General features: G+C 43.6%; 2 protein-coding genes across 3 annotated transcripts; one reads left to right on the plus strand and one right to left on the minus strand.

Moving 5' to 3' along the window:
- Nucleotides 1-2,895: 2,895 nt before the first annotated feature.
- On the minus strand, nt 2,896-9,625 carry LOC121552368 (actin-related protein 10-like). The gene is made up of 12 exons (XM_041865251.1): nt 9,448-9,625; nt 8,898-8,970; nt 8,703-8,785; nt 8,412-8,520; nt 7,944-8,119; nt 7,611-7,690; nt 6,619-6,654; nt 6,312-6,391; nt 6,071-6,144; nt 5,518-5,599; nt 4,179-4,380; nt 2,896-4,042 (listed from the first exon to the last, which is right to left on the minus strand). Exons 1-12 carry the CDS (start codon nt 9,522-9,524, stop codon nt 3,861-3,863), a joined length of 1,254 nt encoding a protein of 417 aa, XP_041721185.1. The 5' UTR covers nt 9,525-9,625; the 3' UTR covers nt 2,896-3,860.
- Nucleotides 9,626-10,610: 985 nt separating this feature from the next.
- On the plus strand, nt 10,611-20,519 carry LOC121552902 (armadillo-like helical domain-containing protein 4). 2 transcript variants are annotated; one of them, XM_041865996.1, is made up of 8 exons: nt 10,611-10,845; nt 14,325-15,537; nt 16,629-17,018; nt 17,387-17,542; nt 17,681-17,830; nt 18,006-18,037; nt 18,930-19,079; nt 19,341-20,519. In XM_041865996.1, the coding sequence occupies exons 2-8, from the start codon at nt 14,448-14,450 to the stop codon at nt 19,413-19,415; spliced, it is 2,043 nt and encodes a 680-aa protein (XP_041721930.1). In that variant the 5' UTR covers nt 10,611-10,845; nt 14,325-14,447; the 3' UTR covers nt 19,416-20,519. The 2 variants fall into 2 exon arrangements, with proteins under 2 accessions (XP_041721930.1, XP_041721931.1); XM_041865997.1 differs by having other exon boundaries at nt 18,930-19,064.
- Nucleotides 20,520-21,340: the final 821 nt, after the last annotated feature.

The raw sequence follows: 21,340 nt of genomic DNA on the forward strand, positions 1-21,340 counted from the left end.
CTGTTCTCTATCCCTCCCTCCCTCCCGTCTCACACATCTCACTTGTCACTTACTCTGGGGTGTTTTGTGTGTATACAAGAGTGGTAGACACTGTTATCCTTCTGAGTGAAGTATACTGTATACAATGGTTTGCCTCTTTCACCACAGCCCTATAATTAATTGAATTGGGAGAAATCCACAATATGACTGAATAGAACAGTATAGGAGTCAGTCGGTCAGCTTCTTACTCCGGGAGGGTCCAATAGCGAGGTCAAAGTTAACAGCTGTGACTTTCTGTCCCTGGGAACTGAGTTGACGCCCAAGTCCCACTCCCAGCCCAGCCCCAGTGATTTGTGATTCCCCAGTCTCAGAGGAGGGAAACCGGGGAATGGAGACCAGGCTTTTGGGTGGAGGGGTTGGTGGAGTTTTCCCAAGATAGAGCAACAGCAGGTGGGACTAAGGAATTTCAATAAATTCCCTGGTTTTCCCGAAATCCCAGTTGGAGGATTCCTGGAATCAGGAGGGAATAAGCAGGTAACCCGGAACCAGGATTTCTGGAAAAGCAGGGAATTTTGGGAAAGTTTTGCAACCTTAGATGGGACTATTCTACATTTATATGAGTGTCTCCATGGGATACCCATCTCCATATCCCCAGATGTGTACAGAGACATTAAAGAGAGAGAGAGGGGGAGGGAGAGAGAGAGAGACTGAGAGAGAGAGACAGAGAGAGAGAGACAGAGAGAGAGAGAGAGAGAGAGAGAGAGAGAGAGAGAGAGAGAGAGAGAGAGAGAGAGAGAGAGAGAGAAGAAGGCACTCAACAAATTACGACGGATATGTGCCGGGGAATTGTGCACAATCTTTTCCCCAGCACATGTTGTAAATATCTATCTTAATTCATTGAGTGCCTTCTTGTATTATATTCTTGCTAAATAACCCCCCAAAAAAAAAAAACAACATATATATATATATATATATATATATATATACCTGCAAGTAAGCATTTCATTGCACTGTGTACTCCATGTAAAACGTTATGAACACCTGCTATTTCCATGACAGACTGACCAGGTGCATCCAGGTGAAAGCTATGATCCCTTATTGATGTCACTTGTTAAATCCACTTCAATCAGTGTAGATGAATGGGAGGAGACAGGTTAAATAATGATTTTTAAGCCTTGAGACAATTGAGACATGGATTGTGTGCCATTCAGAGAGTGAATGGGCAAGGCAAAATATTTAAGTATCTTTGAATGGGGTATGGTAGTAGGTGCCAGGCGCACCGGTTTATGTCAAGAACTGCAACGCTGCTGGGTTTTTCAAGCTCAACAGTTTCCTGTGTGTATCAAGAATGGTCCACCACCCAAAGGACATCCAGACAACTTGACACAACTGTGGGAAGCTTTGGAGTCAACATGGACCAGCATCCCTGTGGAACGCTTGACGCCTTGTAGAGTCCATGCCCCGACGAATTAAGGTGTTCCTAATGTTTGGTATAGTCAGTGTATATCATGTGTATATGACGAATAAACAAACTTGAACTTGAACTTGAGAATAGAGTTTGCCAAGAAGTGCTTAGTCAGATTTCTCCTAACATGGAGCGGAGGCTCAGGAGAACAGGAGTGTGACCCTTGGGTGGTCTGGGTCAGGAATGTCCTGTTGGGTTCAGTGTCACTAACATATAGTATAGGTGGTCGTGAAGGGTCACAGGGGAGACCCCCACAGAGATAGCTCCGGGGATGACTAAAGAGCGAGAGAGAGACATGTTGTGTGTGTGCGCGTGCGTGTGTGTGTGTGCGTGCGTACACTATTGCTGTGTGTATATCTGCAGAGATTAAGTCAAACTGGTGATTGGACTCTGAGTCTGAGCTGTAGCAGATTTCCCAGAGTCTCTGCCAGTCTTTTGGGTAATGACGCCACATCAGTTCCCAGACAGACACACAGTAGCCACCACCTAAACAGTTTATGATTTATTTGACCTCTGAGGCCAAACAACCACAACCTGACAGACACACACCTTGGTTCCACTATGGCGCCTCCTTGTGGGCGATACATGTTGTACTCAAAACCTGGACATTTTGGTGTTTGAGTTCATTTCCCCCAGACAATATATGGATCCCAATGCCCATATGGGATCTATAATCCACCAGATTGACCAAACCAGATCAGACAGGTTCATTCAGGGTTGATTTAATGATACAGTCAAACACAGGCACATGGACGCCAAAGGGATCTCAGCTATATGATTGCATGTCATTGTGGAACTCGGAGGTGTGTGTGTGTCTGTGTAAACTGATATGAATCCAGGAGGATAGAGGACCTGGAATAAAAAACAGTCACATTGCATGTATTGCACACGATCATACACTATGACTGTGCTATCCTTTATTCATGCCAAATGAATAGATACCCGCACAATGGTCTCAGTGAGTTGGTGCATTATGGTCCCATTGTTTTATTGCGCAACGTTTCGACCCGAAACGATGAAGACCATATCAACATTCTTTTTTTATCTCTCCGTCTTTATGACATAAAAAGAGAAGTCAAAGCCACTTGGTGCTTGCTTGCCAGACTCACTACTGTCACACAGTATTAAAAGTACCCAGCACTTTTATGATGATTACTTTGGCCTGGTGTTCATTACTTTGGAAGTAAAGGGGCTGGGATATACCCCTAAACTATCTTCAAACAATACCCCTGACTGCTGTCTCCTCACATCCTTAAAGAGTGAACATTATTCATGTTCTCCAGTAATGCTTTCTAACAGTGAAGCAAGCTGTGGGAATATCTGTGTGAAACATCACTTGAAGGCTCTGGAGAGTGAGAAAGAAGTCTCATGAAAGACTGAGGGGGCAGAGTGACATACACAGACAAGACAGGAAAGACAACATGAAGGAAAAGGAAACGGGCAACAGCGGGAACGTTTCAGGAATGTTTATTTAAAGCTATTTGAGTTGATGCATTACAGATATGAGCTCTTAGGAGATTGAAACTGATATTATATAATGGTTTACATGGCAAAGAAGAAACAATAAATAAATGGCAAATAAAACACTTAATATTTGCTGAAAAACAATGCCTGGGGGTAGCATTCACAATGACTACATAAAGAGCAACTTGACAAAGCCAAATTTGAATACTGAACTGCAACTGATCTGGTTCACCTACAGTACATTTTCTTACTGACAGTTTTTGAAATACAGCTCCACAGCATGTTTTAATATGAAAAGTGTCCGTTCAGCAAGGAAAACTGAGTCAAATCCACTGAGTCAACAAATGGCCACAAATCTGTTGAAGACCGCCTTGTGTACAAGGATCTGGGCCAGGAACGTCTCTCCCTGACCCCTGAATCCATGGCCACAACACAGTTCTCTCAATTAAAATGCTGACTACTGTATCAGTGAGCTGTAGTTTAGCAATAAGTGAGCAGAGTCTGGATGGCAGTGTGGCATACGTCAGTACGAGTCTTACAGAACAAGAACAGGCACATAAAGACTGACAGAACTAAAACTACAACCCCCATAATCCACAGCCGTCTGGGGGTTGAGATGCTGGCTGCATCTCCATAGTCTAAAGTGACTTTGTGGCCTTGTCTCCTTTGTCGCAGGATTTTGCCATACTGCTCTCACCACCACCAATTCTGTTTAGTACAGATGAGGGGAAGAGCATGAGGACAGGAAGCCACAATAGACTATTGAGACGCACCTATAACATCTGGTAGGTCTGACTTGTTACGTCTGGGATGAGTTTGTTGTGTCTAGTGTGGACTACTTCTGAAATGGCACTTTTTCCCCCAGGACCAGGGCCCAAAGTAGTGCACTATTTAGGGTATAGGATGACATAGCAGATGCAGACTAGGAGTAGACAGTGTCTGATCTGGTGGTTTATTTCTCGGTGGAGAAGGCTCGCTTCATGAGCGGTGGTGGGGTCTTCCCTGCATCATAGACTGATTCTGGGGGCGGGGAGCTGAGACAGCACCAATCTGGGATACGGCCTGTCTGGTTGTAGTAGTCACGGGACACGGAACGACTACCCAGGATGTCCTGCAGTGCTCCAAAGATTGCTCCTACACAGGGAGAGGAAAGCAGGAGACACAGGGTTATTCACAGCTTAGTTACTACTGTATTCCTACATCCATCGGACCCATACAGCTTTACAGTGTATAAGGACAAGGTTGGTTATCAGACTAATCTGTGTCTCACCTCCGAGCCATGCGGTGCAGTTGGGTTTGGCTGGAGGACTGTGCAGCCTGAAGCTCTTGGTGGCCAGGGCGTCGCGGTACTTGGGTTTCTCCACCAGGAGGCGTATCTCAGCCAGGAGCCGGTGCAGGAAGCCAGGCATCATGGCCGTGCCCCCGATGATCACCAGGTTCTCAGACAGAGCCTTACGAGTGTCGATGGGACACTAAGGGGGTTAATCAGATGATAACGTGTGGTTACAAATGTATCAATCAGTCATCTTTTCTCAAATGTACTGTTCACAAACTTAACAGCAAGCTGGACTTCAACTCCCAAGCTGGTTATTAATGTCTATGGGACAGAAATGGGTGTTTAATAAGATTTTTTTTAAACATATGATGAGAAGAAATGTATCAATTGTTTTTCATTTTTCGCCTAAATCAGTTGTGCTTGATAAGTGCTTCACAGCAACATGTGCCAAGCAGAGGCGACAGTGGCAAGGAAAAACTCCTTAGGGCCTGGGTGGGAAGAAACCTAGAGAGGAACCAGACTCTTCTGACTAACCAGGTAGAAGTAGTTCAGCATGCATGCAGTATGGCCGTAATGTATACATGTACTGAACTTACTGCATTAGAGAGGAAAATGGTCATGCACGTTTATAAATGCAGACATAGGCTCACATGGACATGAGCATGATAAACGAGGGCCAGGTTGCTGACTTCACTGCGGCCCTGTTACTCCTGAGCAGGACAGAAGTGCTGGTCTCTCAGGAGAGAAATCTCATTGACATTGTAAACTGTAGAGAAGTGGAGTGGACTGTTAACTAGCTTCATGCACTGCCTGTCACACTAGTCCACTGAGACCAATGAGTGCTTATGTTACTGTGCTTGACAGAGTGAGTGCAGCACAAGCAATAGGCCAGCAGCAAGAGTAATGGAGGCTGCTCTGCCTCTTGAGATTAATGGTCTGTCGTTGGTCTGATCTGGCTCCTCTCATAGGAACCAAGCCGATTTCACCTCAGCGAACCAGAGAGGCTGGAAGTGTTGCTATGGTAATAGGGTTAAAGTAAGTATCTCATACGTTTCGGTGGGAAGCGTTCTTCATCACAAAATGGAAGATGAGGAAGGAAGGAATTATGGAATGGCTGATTTTAATTAGAAGACGCAGATGTCTGATGAAAGGTCGTTGTGACCAAAGCAACATTGTCCAGTAATTACTGATGAAGAGTGTTGCAACTTACGAATTCAGTACCTACATATTTCGGCAGCATCTCATCTCTTGCTGTTTGAGCAGCAAGAAACCATTTTCCTTTCTAAGGCACAGATTAATATATGGTATTTTTCTAGATAAATACAAATGTTACCTTGACCAGAGCGTCAAGCACAAGCGACGCCACACTCTTCTCCTCGTTGTCCTGCTCAAACAGCATCTCCATCACAGAGTCCCTGCAAATCACAACAACCCACAAGTCACTCAGAGTCCCTACAATACATCATCTTAATTGTATTACGATTCCCTACAAAACAGAACCATCACGTCACTCAATAGACCCTGCACTAAAGTGTTTGCAAAAAGACAACCCTTATTTCCTTTAAATTCCAAGGGGAAATTGCAGCGTCTCATTAGCCGCCGTTGAGAAGAGCAGACAGACACTCATGGTGAATGACCTTGCAGAGACAACCCAGATTCAATAATAGAAGGTGACCCAGATATTAAAAGAGGAGACACAGAACCAAATATCTAGGTTTGAAATGTTCTGGACATTAATAAAATGGACAACCCATTTGCTGTGTCTTGTAATTGTATCATTACTTGTATCCAGTTGAGGATATGTTTCATCGTTTTCCACATTGCTAGTGTTAGTAAAGTGTAACAGCTATTCAGGGGGGTGGGGGGACCAGAGGACAAACAGCTACCTGATTGGTCCCTTAATATGCAGAATCTTCTCCCCATCCAATGGGTAATCAACATCAGGGGGTGGTGTTGGACGCTACAAGGGGAAGAACATGGATGTGAGGGTCTCAAATGCACTGGACTATAATACTCACCACACTAACTTTAATGAATGGCATTTATTGGAAGAACACAGCAATAACTACTCTTTGAAATACCGGACACAATCCAAACATAGACATGACATAGTCAAATATCACTGACCTTAGCCGTTCCCTCCAGGTTAAACTTGGCCTCCTGGATCTTCAGGCCTCTCTGTAGGTCACTGACGAAACAGGTCCTGACTGGATAACAAGACAACACAAACAGCATTTGAGGGTCTACGTGAATATACTAGCACCAACATACATGAATCAGGTGAAGATATGTTTGAAAATAAATTTGCTTTAGCTGCCCTTTGTAGCAAAATCCATTTAATTTAACTGCCAAACAGGAATCCCGTCCCAGCATTGTCTATTTTGTCTGTATGAAGGCAATAAAAACAAGTGGTTTCAGTCTCTTTTGAACATACCCTTGATATCCTCTACAACCTCCTCTGGGATGGAGCCTGGGAAAGAAATATAGGATAAAAAGAAAGTGACAGCCTCCCTAAAACACAAACCTCACATAGAGCCCTTCATTTCACGTCAATGCTCCTACTACTGTACTAAATGATTGTCTCATTGCAGTCGAATGGGGCACGCCATGGGGGGGTGCATCTGAGACAAGGAGAGGAAACCACATTCGACTACAGAGGTGCACTCATGAGTTTAGGAAGTATGGAGAACGTGAAGAGAGTGGATTATATCCACTCTTGATAAGTGCAAAGCAGTTCACAAGTCCCAATTTGATATATACTTTTTACATGCTCCAGATATGTTTGCTACAGTTTAATGTATGCATTCATAACAGTCGAGCCAATGCATAGTCTACATCAGTCATTTGACTGTAATACTCCATTCAGTCGTGCCGTGGTTCTGCAGTGGTGAGGTTCAGTAGTGCAGAGAGAGAGGTGGTCTATGCTATGCCTGTTTTAATTATTGATGCCTATCCGAACTGCCTAGCCCTGCGTCAGCTAGCTAGAGAGCTACTGCTGCTCTTCATAATGATTCACTCTCAGAACAGAACAGAACAGAACCCCCAGGATACAGTACAGAAGGAGAGAAAGGAGGCCATGTGTATATATATAATTCAAAAGAGAAGAGTCTCTCCTTCCTTTTACATCACGCTATAACAAGGACTTCTGAATACAAAATGTTGCATGATTGATTCACTCAGAGAGAGATTATAACTTTCTTCCTTTCTTTTACCAATGGAACACCAGCATCATTATGAAACTAATTTAAAAAAATTAATTAACAAGATTGTCAACAACAGCTATTCAAAATGCATGATATAGCCACAGAAAACAAGAGGATCCACGTAGCAAACTAACACCATTTATACAATGACAAAGCACTGCATCAGTTGTGAGGTAAGTTGCTGGTGTTATTGACTAGTATCTTTCTGATGTGGGGGTCTTACCAATGACTGTAGGTAGACTCTGTCCAGTACTGGAGTCTGAGTCTACTGTACACTGTTCCACCAGGAGCCCATCCAACTCCCTGAAGGATAGAACACACACAGCCACTTAGAACAAAGGGGGACAAGTACCTCTGAAAGCACATACCTTGATACACTTGATTCTGTCAAGGCAGGCAAACCAAGAAATTGCGGCTTGAAACACACAGTTCTCAAGAGGTGAACAACAGGTTGTTTCCCTGAAGTTCAGTACGTGAGACAAGCAAAGTAACACACACGCAAACAGCTTTGCATGATTACGCCATCTAAAAAAAAAAACACACGCACACTACTTACTTATGAATGGCCTTTCCACCCAAAGGCAGGGCTTCCCAGGCTGGCAGGATGGGGATGCACTCATACACTGGCAGCACCAATGTCTCTGTGTAGCCACAGTCCATCACCAGGCCTGAGTTGATGCCCAGAGACATGATGGACATGAGGTGGCTGGGGGCAAACAGCACCGAAGGCACCTGGGAAACACAGATGCATCATGGGTAAGAGACAAATCCAAAACATCCATCGCCTGATCTGAAAATAAAAAATTATTTTGTCTTCCACCTACTGTTAGGAGTAAGCAATATGGAGATGGCTCCATCTAGCTTCCCAATTGGCTTAGGGGAGCATTGCATTCACCATTTTGCTTACACCTATCTAGTCAGGGTGGATAGTTTTTTTTTTACCAGGTTCATTACATCAGCAACCACCTGCCTCCAACAAAGTGGTTCTAGACATAATAGAGTGGTCAGTGGTCTCAGACAGTACCTCAAACTGTTTGAAAAAGACCTTGGTGAGAGTTTCTCTGAAGTGGGAGGGGCAGAGGATGGACTCGATGATTACCACTCTCCTGTCACGAGGGTTCACCAGCAGATGTCTGGGCAGGGCAGGAGGGGAGTAGACACAGACATTTATTCTAGACTACACAGTCACTCAATCATCCATGTTATTATGACCTGGGATGCATCTCCAAAATGGCTTCCTCCCCATGGTTACTTTCAGGTTATCACAATTGATGTGTAAGTCATTACACACACTACTATGTCAAAAGAGCCTCACCTGAAGTAGAGCATGTGGATGAACTCCTTGAGGTTGGAGTAGAGCTCCTCTGTGTTGATGTTGTACTGAACTACTTTGATAGACTGTGATAGAAGACACACACCGTCAGAAATGGTTATAGGCGAGGCTGTCCATTTTAATATGGTCTGTCAATAAGTTAAATACCACCAGTCATTTGCTCAGTAACTAACTCACTTGTTGTTGTCCCGGCTTCTGGATCTCGCTGGGAATTATGAACCTGGGCCCCGTCTCTCCAGCAAAGCCACATCTGCATCATCATACAACCATTTAGTTTGATGGGTGAAATCATTGACACTTGTCAGACAGTGTCAATACTCATTGAGCCCACATTCATTGACAAAAGGCCTTAGTGTGTGTCAAGGTACAGTAGACAGACACAGAACACAGAAGCAGAGTTGTCACTGAGGGTCTCATCTGATTCTCATATGATCTGCCACAGGCGCCAGACTGCTGCTGTTCGCCAGATAGCTAACTAACGTTAAACATTGCTAGGTCTTTTTCAGCACAAAGCATATTACTAACACATTTTGGCTAACTAAATAACGTGCTTTAAACAGTGGACAGTCGGTCTATATTTACTTAAATCCATAAAACCTCTGATTGATGTTCATTACTTAGCAGTTATGAATGGCAGTGGCCAATGTTGCTAACAGTAGCTAACATAGTCAGCTAGCTAAAGTTAGCTATGCCAGCTAACAACATAGCTAGCTAGCTAAATACTCACTTTGTGTAGGCTGCTCCTAAATCAATGACTACTGCAGTTTTCTCCCCTCCACTCCCCAAACCTTCAAACAAGGGCATTTTAACGTGTATATGTATTTAATCGTTTCCAATATGGAGAATTTACTAAATATACGACATGCAAGTGCAATGACATTAATTCCTGTTGGGTTGGGCTGTGTCCTTTCAGCTTGAGGAATGACGTCCGTGAAACTCGCCTGATTAAAAATAGTTTGTCCCGCTGTAAATTAATTTATGGGATGATACTTTTATGTTATAAATGAAATCACACAAACATGTATAATACATAAAAAATATACCAGTCTATAGTCATATCCAAATACTTATAAAAGGCCCTTGTACAGCCTATATATCTCTATTTGCACATCATCTTCTGCACATCTATCACTCCAGTGTTAATACTACATTGTAATTATTTTGCACTATGGCCTATTTATTGCCTTACCTCCATAACTTACTACATTTGCACACACTGTATATAGATTTTCTATTGTGTTTTTGACTGTACATTTTGTTTATCCCATATGTAACTCTGTGTTGTTGTTTTTATCGCACTGCTTTGCTTTATCTTGGCCAGGTCGCAGTTGTAAATGAGAACTTGTTCTCAACTGGCCTACCTGGTTAAATAAAGGTGAAATAAAAAAATAAAAAAATAATATATATATGCACTGAGAATATGAACAATCTATAAAGAACATGAAATTCATTGCATAGCCTACCCCTATATTGTCCAAAGTATCTAGAAATGAAAGGATGAAAAGAGAGACATTCTGTGTTTTCTTTATTTGCCGAGGAAGTTATGCCTCGAGTAGAGAGACAGTTGGTCTGAAAATTAGTACGAAATTAGTAAATAAACTTTATTTTAGTCATTTCCTTACATTTGGGCTATTGTTTAGACTTCATATTTATCTTCAAGGAATGTATTAATTGCCATAAGGCAGGTAACGTTCTAAGAGACGTACAACACAGGTTTCAGAACCAAGGAGCTGCCATGAGGATCTACAAATAGAATTTGAAAACATTTTCCGCCACTAAAACAATTGCCTCTTATGCAACGCATTAAGCATGAAATATTACTGAACGTTCTTCATAAATCATATCTCTCCACGCGCTCAATCACAGAGCAGATCGAGGCACTCTGCCAGTTCAGCACCACAGGCGCGCGCATGCACACGCACTCCGAAGCGTACATTGTGTGATGCTGATTAGCACAATAATAAAGGCTATTCCTTCAGCTTGCTTCCGGAACGATATTGGCAACTTATTTATATTATATTGATGATGTTGTAACATACAACCCTTTGTTGAAAGGAAAGGCTGGTGGAAAACATACCGCCCTTTGCAATGAGGTAAACATAATTCCAGTCTACAACTCTGGCAGGTAAGGACCATGCATTATACTGTGTGCATCTTAGCCTGTCATTAGACTTTCATCTTACCTAACCTATTTTTATTTATGTATTTTAAATCAAAAAATGATCTACGGTAATGCTAGAACAATTGATAAGATGAGAAGCACTGTCTCTACTGTAGCCTATGTTGCATAGTCACAAACGCACATATGAATACACGGGTTTAAATGCACTAGAAGACTACTTAGATCTCTTGGCATTGGATATGTACACTAAATTTTCCCTGCGCCGCAGTGGCTTGGCGTGGGTCTGGATGATGATGTTTGTTTACCGGAGGTCTATTAGAATCCTCATAATTGGCTCATAACATGTATTCTGGGTATCAAGCAGCAGGCTGCTCTCTTGACTCTTGTTGAGTGCATTAATTAACATTATTGATTAGCGATGGACCGCTTTGTGGTAAGAGTTAGAAGGTGTGTGTCTGTTTGTGTGTGTGTGTCAGGGTTTGATGTTGATGTTGATGTCTGTGAGATATCTGTCTGACGTCTGACACACGCAGCAACACAGGGAGGCTGATGCAAGCAGGGTGTCTCCCAGGCAACCCAATGGGAACTAAAATAAATAAAAAAATGTCCCTTGCAGATGATCAAAGTATGGCACCACTTACACGTTTTAGTGCAGTGTCCTATTCTCTTCATTACTTCCTATTTGAATGTCTTCTTCCTGTTATTATAATGGTATTACCGTTTTTTTTTCAAACGCTTTGGCGCAATTTTCACAATGCTTAGTACAGCACTCAAAACAGATCATCAAAAAGATAGTTGTTTAAAACTCTAAGCACATTTTGATCAGTGTTTCATCTAGAAATACATGTTAAACATTGTAATACATGGTAATATAAAGTAATTGCCTTTCACAATGCAATACTCACATTACTTTTGATATTATTGTCTTCTCATTTGTTAAAATACATTTTACTATTACTTAATCTGACTACTCTTGATTGATAATTACTTAACCATTTGGTAAACCTATAGATTTTAAACTGGTTTGTCTACACCGGATTTTGAGAACTACATCATGTACATTAACAACACCTGCTCTTTCCATGACATAGACTGACCAGGTGAAACTATGTGAAAGCTATGATCCCTTATTAATGTCACTTGTTAAATCCACTTCAATCAGTGTAGATGAAGGGGAGGAGACAGGTTAAAGAAGGATTTTTAAGCCTTGAGACAATTGAGACATGGATTGTGTATGTGTGCCATTCAGAGGGTGAATGGGCAATACAAAATATTTAAGTGCCTTTGAACAGGGTACGGTAGTAGGTGTCAGGCTCACCGGTTTGTGTCAAGAACTGCAATGCTGCTGGGATTTTCTTTCTGAAGGCATTGTAAGTGCAATACAATACAGTAAAATACAATACATGGTTACAATACAGGTGAAAGATGTATGATTGACATCCCCATGAGTGTACCACCTTCCTTCAGGTCATGGATGAGGCATGCAATGACATCAATCCAGACCTACAGTACCAGTCAAAAGTTTGGACACACCTACTCATTCAAGGGTTTTTCTTTATTTGTAAAAAAAAATTACATTGTAGAATAATAGTGATGACATCAAAACTATGAAATAACACATATGGAATCATGTAGTAACCAAAAAAGTGTTAAACAAATTGTAAGGTTCTGTATTTATTTTCTTAGTCATCCTTGTGTTCTTGAACGTAGCCCTGTCTTTCATTTTTGTTCATTGATTTCACCTGTGTTAGTTACTCACCTGGTCTCATCAGCTCCTTATTTAGTTCAGTTTATTCTGTTTGTGCCTTGTGAGGTATTGTTCGTTTTGACTCTACTAAGCCTTTTCCTAGCTCGTTTGTGAGAACCAGTTATAGCCTTCAGTCCTAGTTTTTGATTCTCCTGCCTGTTTGCCTACCTGTGTATGACCATTGCCTGCCTGTGACCACGATTCCTGCCTTCTGTGAAGGCGTAATAAACACCTGCCGCGGTCTGTGCGTGAATCTACACCTTTTTCTCCCTGAGTATTCATTACACAAATGACAGCTTTGCACACTCTTGGCATTCTCTCAACCAGTTTCACCTGGAATGCTTTTCCAACAGTCTTGAAGGAGTTCCCACATATGCTGAGCACTTGTTGGGTGCTTTTCCTTCACTCTGCCCCCCGACTCATCCCAAACCATCTCAATTGGGTTGAGGTGGGGGGATTGTGGAGGCCAGGTCATCTGATGCAGCACTCCTTCACTCTCCTTCTTGGTAAAAATAGCCCTTACACAGCCTGGAGGTGTATTGGGTCATTGTCCTGTTGAAAAACAAATGATAGTCCCACTAAGCCCAAACCAGATGGGATGGTGTATCACTGCAGAATGCTGTCGTAGCCATGCCGTACTACCGCACGGCAAGCGGCAAGCGGTACCGGAGCGGCAAGCGGTACCGGAGCGTCAAGTCTAGGTCCAAAAGGCTTCTTAACAGCTTCTACTCCGAAGCCATAAGACTCCTGAACAGCTAATCATGGCTACCCAAACTATTTGCATTGTTCCCCCCACCCCACCCACCCCCTCATTTATGCTGCTGCTACTCTGTTTATTATCTATGCATAGTCACTTTAACTCTACCCACATGTACATATTACCTCAATTACCTCAACTAACTGGTGCCCGCACATCGACTCTGTACCGGTTCCCCCCTGTATATAGCCTCCCTACTGTTATTTTATTTGACTGCTGCTCTTTAATTATTTGCTATTTTTATTTTGTACTTATCTCTTTTTTACATAACACTTTTTTTTTTTTACTGCATTGTTGGTTAAGGGCTTGTAAGTAAGCATTTCACTGTAAGGTCTACACCTGTTGTGTTCAGCGCATGTGGAAAATAAAATTGGATTTGATTTGATTCGTTCTGGAGAGAAAACCTGCTATTTATAGTTCTTTTAAAAGTGCAGGGGTTTGCTGTGTCAGGCTGTACTGAATGTGTGTGTTTGTGTACGTTTGTGTGTAGTACATGAGTGTGTGTGTGTGTGTGTGTGTGTGTGTGTGTGTGTGTGTGTGTGTGTGTGTGTGTGTGTGTGTGTGTGTGTGTGTGTGTGTGTGTAGAGAAAGGCATGGACTAGAAGCACAATAGCCAGAGAGGGGGATAGAAAACAGCAAGGGGTAGAGAGATAGTCCAAATTTTCCACAAAGCTGTTTAAGAAACTGCCAGTCTGCAGCATCAAAGGAAAGGCTGACAGAAAAGCTCATATAATTCTCCGCCTCAATTATCTTAGGATAGGGTTCAGCAATAAATAAGGGGTGAAATTCTCAAACGAATTCTCTATTCCTATGAGTGCAGTGTGCCTCACAGTCCTAATTCGAACACATTATTTTATTAACCTGGCCTCAATATCTACACGCTCCAGTTTAATGCACATATTCACAGCAGTTCTAAGCCATTGCATTTATCTGGAGCTGAATATATCTCTTGGTTTTTAACCCCTTCTCTTTCCTCAGCTGAATCTCCAGACCATTTGGGTGTGACCTGCCCCCCCCCATAGGCTAGAAGGGAGGGCCGTTCTAGCCACTGCGACCACTCTCTCCCTCTTCATGTTTACTTTGTGGTGAGAGTTGGGAGAGATGCTCTTCTCTGTGACCCTTCATCACCTCCTTCTGGCAGGGGTTTGTCTCTGCGTCTACAGCACCCCAGTCCTGCCCCTCCACGACTATGCACCTTCCTCACAGGACAGTGGCTGTGATGGACAAGCTGGAGAGCTAATGGAGGGAGAGCCCTGTTTAACACCAGCAACTCCTGTCAGTGTCATATCAACAAGTGTCCAATCTGGGCCCTCTGATCCTGGCAGACTGTCCTATGGGATGGCAGAACACATGACTGGCAGCTGGACTGACCTATCAGAGAATGTAGGAGCAGGGGGAGGCACTGGCCCAGATGTGGGCGGAAGCGAACCAGGGGGGATAGAGCCAGTGACGCAGGTAGGAAACGGGGACAGTCATGGACGAGGAGTGGCTGGGGCTGAGAGCCAGGGGAGGGAGGCAAAGACGGGGGCTGCCTCTGAGAGCTTGTCTGAGGGGAAGGAGACTCACAGACAGCCTCAAGAAGCTCCAGAACTCTACACAGACAAAGAGGTGAGAGTAGGGCCCGAAGAGAAAACCATGGAGAGTGTACCTATTACCACCACTGGGGCCATGTTGGCTTCCATAGGAGAGAAGCAGGGGATGACAGTGGCCGTGAATACATCCAGAGCTGCTATACATGATGCCTCCACAGCAGCCAGAGCCCCAGAGCCAGACAGCCAGACAGGGACACACCCAGCTGGGGAGAGGAGAGACCTCATCCTAGAAGAGAGGCCAGACCTCCATGGTGGAGAGGAGGAGGAACTCAGACAGAGCTTGTCCAACCTCGGAGCTCCTCTTCTGGGCCAGGAGACAGAGACGAGCAGACCGAGCTCCTCATCTCCCCATAGCATCCTTACACACTCCCCTTTGACCTCCATCCCTCCGTCAGTATGGGGATCTAGAGGAGAAGCTTCATTGCTGCCCCCTAGTGGTCTAGAGGCCACCGCCCCTGCCACTCCGCGGCCCCAAGATGGAGAGACAGCGCCTGCTCTCCCAAACCCCCTCCTGACCAACCTTGGACCGGCCTTGACAGGATCCTCCAGACAGGATGACCCTGACAGCCTCTGGACTGAACCACTGCAGCGAAATGGGGGTGAGTATGCAGTATGCTATGGTCCAATTAGTACATACTGGATATTTTAGAGAGCCACTGGGGGCCACCTGGAGTTAATCTACTCTATAGTTGCACTTGAGGGCCACATTCTCTGTTGAGTTTTTGCACATTCACACACAAACAGACTTGCTCTGCCTCACAACAAGGTAAGGTGCTGCTCTGGCTGTTATTGTGTCACACCATAGAATTTCATTACACGGGTTCCGTGGCAGGGAACCGTATTTTTCTGCCTGTCTGCTTTGATGATAGGGGTGAAGGGGGAGAGGCGTCCGCTTGGTTTTCCACGCTTCACTTTGAACCCTAGCACGCAGGGACCCAGGGAAGCAGTCGAATTACTTTCTATTTCTGACTGTGGAAATGAACCCAAACGACTGCCAGCAGACAGCAGTGACAGGGACTGTAATACAAGTCTCTGGGGGATTCACTCACCCTCCATCTCTATCTCTCTCTCTCTCTCGCTCCCTCACAAAACATCCATATTTCTTCCTTTCCTTCCTTCTCTCTCTGTGCTTCTCCCTCACCCTCTTGCTCTATCCCTTTCTCTCTTTCCCTCCCTCCCTCAGAGAGGAACAGTAAACACCTAGGCAGGGCCAGCCAGGCAGGTTATTACTGTGTGATGCAGTAGACTAGAGGATTGGAGGAGTCTATCTGAGCCAATATGTACTGTACATGCCGGAAAGAGATTAACCTTCATCAGCTCTATAGAAAAGCAGGTGAGTAAAACGAAAGTTACTGTATAAGAATAACCTGTCCCAGAAAGCTGCACTGATCATAAACACTTGAACATCATATGGTGGATTCTATCCATGGTTATGTTATGTGATATGGGATTTATGCATTTTTCAATTTGTGGTAAGAGCAGTTAGAACCTACAGTAGTTGAGAACTGGAAGCAGAGTTGTGGGCCTAAAACTGATCTACAATCAACAGTACACATTCCACAATGTTTCTAGCCACAAGCTGATCTCTAGCAGTCACTAAACCAGGAGGAATTGCCTACGGACCATCAGTGAGTCCTGACCAAACATCTGTTGGTGTGTGTGTGTGTGTATGTGTGTATTTTACTAACAGCCATGGACGCCAGTGCTCCTCCCTTGCAGGACGCGGCCACAGAAGGCACAATGTCCTCGGAGGACCTCCCTCTCATCTTCGAGCCCTTTGATGATGTCACACCTGAAGGTGCGGGGGTAGCAGCGGCCACTCTCTCGCCCGGCAACTCACAGCTGTCTGTCGCCATGGTTACCACAGGGATGCTGCTGTCAGAGGCGGCGCTCGACCAGGTGGTCACTGTGGATACAGATGACACAGGGCCATCCTGTGTCCCGTCCCCGGTGCTACCAGATTGGACGTCGCCATGGCAGACATCCGGGGCTGAGATCTCTGAGCCTATCAGCCCCTCTTGTTCACCCATAGACCCGCCCCCTCCAGAGACTGAACAGCCAGTAGACCAGTCTGACACAGGTGAGACTTCTTCCATCTTTATATTCCTCTTCATTCTTTAATTAGTCTCTTCATCTTTTCACCGTTCAGATCTAGAAGTTCCTAGAATAGTGTCTAAAGCAGGGGTAGGCAACTAATAATTTGACCACAACTAAGCCCAAAAAGAGATTGTATTTGAAAATAACAATCATTTCATAACTTAATTACATTGAGACATGATCACGTCTATTCTTTTTGGGGGAATACTTGGAGACAGATTTCCTAAATGAAACAAAATTTTAGCTGAATTCCTGGTGTTCTTAGCCTTATATTTTTTTTACAGGGATAGGTGTTGATGTTAGACTTCACTATATCCACTAAAATGATCCAGTTGTGATGGTTATATTTAGATGGAGGTGAGACCATACAGAACCCAGAGGAAACCCTGCCAACATCCGAACCCAATCCTATGAGCACCACCGCCCAGCAGATCACCATGACAATGGTCACCAAGACAACCAACCTGCCTGCTGCCAAATCCGGTCTGGAGGAGCTGGAGTCTGCAGGTAGGAGAGTCACATTAATACACACACATAATACACACTAATACTCAAAGGTACACATTGTTTACACAGTGTAAGGGTTAAAGTTAAAAGTCCACATTTACAGAAAGTTGCATTGGTTGTTTTCCTTCCTTCCTGTAGAGGAGCCAGAGGAGGATGAGAACACGGAGGAGTCAGAGGAAGAGGACAGCGAAGAGGACCTGAATGAGAACCCCATCCCAGCCCCCACCCGACCTCCCTACAGCCTCATCCCCCCACCCCCTGTCTGGGTGCAGCGCAATCAGGGCCTGAGTGAGAGGAGACTCAAAAACACACATACACACATGTAAAACTGACTTTGGCTCTTTGTGGTCGATCAAATATGAGGTACATATTTTCAATTAGAAAAAGAAGTGTAATTGAAATAGTGGGTAAAAATCCCTGTGTGGATTCAATGTGCTTCAAAGCCACTCTTCCTCTTTTTCAGTGCGTAGCTGGGTGGAACTGATCAGAGAAAAGGTAAGACTGCCCCCTAATGGTATTTTCTTAATTAGGATCCTCATTAGCTAATGCTAAAGCAGCAGCTACTCTTCCTGGGGTCCACACAAAACATAAAACATGACATAATGCATAACATTAATAGACAAGTACAGCACAAGGACAGAACTATAGTACATACTGTACATTGAAAATAAGAATAGACTGCTTCATACATTTATGCCTTAGCATTCCATGCATCATTCACTCATAACGGCAATAATGAAGCCATTCATTTTCCCATAAATTGCGATCCTTTGCTCTACTGTTACAACTGCTTTGTCTAAGCAGGTTCTGATATCCTAATCTCACAGCATCCTTGAATCCTGATATCCTAATCTCAGAGCACTAGTTGTTCTGTAAACACCAGAGAGAATTTCACAACATCAGGAACCATCCCTGTTCTTGGTTCTTCCGTTTGACGTCAATACCATGCCTCATCATGTGATACATAGATGCCACTGAATGCAAGTGCAAAACACGAAAAACGAAAATGCAATAATCACGTGGTCATTAATTCCTGCTCAATTCCTGTGGTGTGAACAGAGCCACATATCATATCGTATGGAGTTGCACCGACAGTAAATGTCACACCTGCTATGTTCCTCTGACGTGAACGTAGCAACCTTGAACCGTATGGAGTTGCACCGCATTCAGCTAAATTCCCTGATGGAACCAGACTATCCTCATTATAAAAGAACTGTTAGAAAGTGTGGTCCTTCAGGCTGTTTGGCTATTTAGTTTAGTTAGTCAAAAAACATGTAAAACATCTACTGATAGAGTTGTCTCTAAGACACTACTCTTTGTCTGGTCTGTCTCTCCTGTGTGTGCCTCTCTTTCACCCTTCCCCCAATCACGTCTCCTCTCCCTCCAGGCAGGGTATGTGTCTGGGATGTTGGCCCCGGTGGGCATTGGCATCGCAGGGGCCCTGCTTATCGTTGGGGCCCTCTACAGCATCAGGATGATCCACCGTAAGAGGAACAGCTTCAAACACCAGAGCAGGAGGAAGGTCAGACACACTGAGGTTAATAGGAATACGCTTACTAGCGCTACACTTTTAATTAAGGATCCACACATCAGCTTACGGTAGAAATTGGCATTAACATGTAAAGTGGCTTCCTTACCTTCGTCTGCACTGATTGGAGTTTCTTTCACATCAGTGCAGATGAGGGAAAGGAGATGGAGAGGAAGAGACTTTGGACGTATTGAGCTGTATACAACCTTTAACTCCATGTAATGAATGTTCTGACTTTGGGGTTTTGACGTCTGTCTGTTTCATCTCCAGCAACCCAGGGAGCCAAGCAGCAACGGGCAGGACCAAGCCATGCTATTGGCTGACAGTTCTGAGGACGAGTTCTGATCCCGCCCACAGCCCTGTGCATCACATCTCCATGACTACCACATCTCCAATCACTATGGGCCGTCTGGCTATGAGACAATGGGGGAAGTGGGAGTCGTACCGACAGACTGATGGGTTTTTGACATGTAAAACAGGGTTGAATGTTTGCACACCTATGTAGTTACAGGTGCATAGAGGGAAAATTATAGAATATTTTAACAAGAGACTCCAGGCTATTGACATTCTTGTATGATCCACGTGTTGATCTCAACCCACACTGCATAAAATAATGTCAGTGTGCTGAAGCCTCTTTTTTAAATGACTTGCTATGTAATGAAAGGGCTTGAGGGGACACCTACATGGCATTCAATAGGCTCTCTGTTTATAAAACTTACGAGGGGTGCATTTCAATAGTCTAAAGTGGCTTCCTCGCCTTGTCTCCTTTCCTACATTTAGGAAGCCATTTTTAGAAAGGAAGCCACTTCAGACTATATAGATGTACTTACGGTTACTGGAGTAAGATTGCCACATACTATACTGTACATAGCACATCATAGACACCGAAAACAACATAAGCTCTCTGCAACAGTTGCATTAAGGAAATATGTATTGAAAATACTGACAGCCATTCTTCGATTCATACATGTCGATTGTTGAAAGCCAAAGGCATGTCATCATCCTACTTCAAAAGCATGCAGCAGGAACCAACTCTGTGTGTGTGTACAGTATACTTATATTTTTCCTCTTGTTGCTCCTGACAATGTTATGTTTTTCCTCCAGTGCATGGCAAGCAACTTCTTTCATAACCGTATATACAAGGCTAATACTTATTTAATCATCTCTATATCATGTACCATTTCATAGTCCATTTCTGTACAGAAAGCCCAAGTCATTTGGAGTCATTACTAATCATTACAACCATATCCATGCTGAGGGATTTGTAAAGTGAGACCACTTCTATTTTTCACTCAACTTCTCTATCCTGTACTGTTGTTTCTCCTAACAGTGTAGCAATATAATGTTCTTAATTTGCACAGGTACCTGAAAGGACTGCAGGTTGACGTTTATTTTCATGTAACAGTCACCTGTAGCTCAGTTGGTAGAGCATGGCGCTTGCAACGCCAGGGTTGTGGGTTCGTTTCCCATGGGGGCCCAGTATGAAAATGTATGCACTCACTAACTGTAAGTCGCTCTGGATAAGAGCATCTGCTAAATGACTAAAATGTAAAATAATCTTGCCCTTGAGGCAGAACTGAGCGATTTCCGCTAGATGGGCCAGCTGCAAAGTCAAAATTGGCTATTGTAAAAATGTATGAAAAAACAAAAATGTGCTTTTGGGAGTTAGGGTTAGGCATTAATGTTAGCAGTGTGGTTAAGGTTAGGTTTAAAATCCAATTTTAGGACTTTGTGGCTGTACCAGCTAGTGACCACTCTGTAGAGCTGCCTCCAGAACAAGATTCATGAACTCTCGGCGGAAACTCTGGGATGCTGAGCCTATCAGCCCCTCTGACACTTGCTGTGTTGATGCCATTGGGATCCGAATTCATATCTTTATTTAGTTCTATGGTTGATGCATCTAAACGGTCAGCATTTTAGCACTAAATATCAAAGGTGTTTTCAAAAATCAAATTCAATGTAATTAAGTAATCTTGCATTGTATAGTAGTCATTCTTTCAAGTTTGAAATGTGTCATTTTGTGTGACCATCTCCTGTTAGGTTGCTTGAGATAAGCCTGTGAATATGCAATAATACTGTATCATATCGGTTCTGTAAAATGATGTCCACATTTTGGTCTTTCTTCAGATACCAAATGTGAAGTATTTACCAATAATGCTCTCTGCTTGGGAAGGGCTCATTATTTTGTTTCTATTGCTTAACACTATTGACGATGAAAATTAAGTTGGAAGACAACAATGTCTAATCATGAATGAAACACATGATACATT

Source organism: Coregonus clupeaformis, chromosome 36, assembly GCF_020615455.1.
Source record: "Coregonus clupeaformis isolate EN_2021a chromosome 36, ASM2061545v1, whole genome shotgun sequence".
In the NCBI taxonomy this organism is placed as follows: domain Eukaryota; kingdom Metazoa; phylum Chordata; class Actinopteri; order Salmoniformes; family Salmonidae; genus Coregonus; species Coregonus clupeaformis.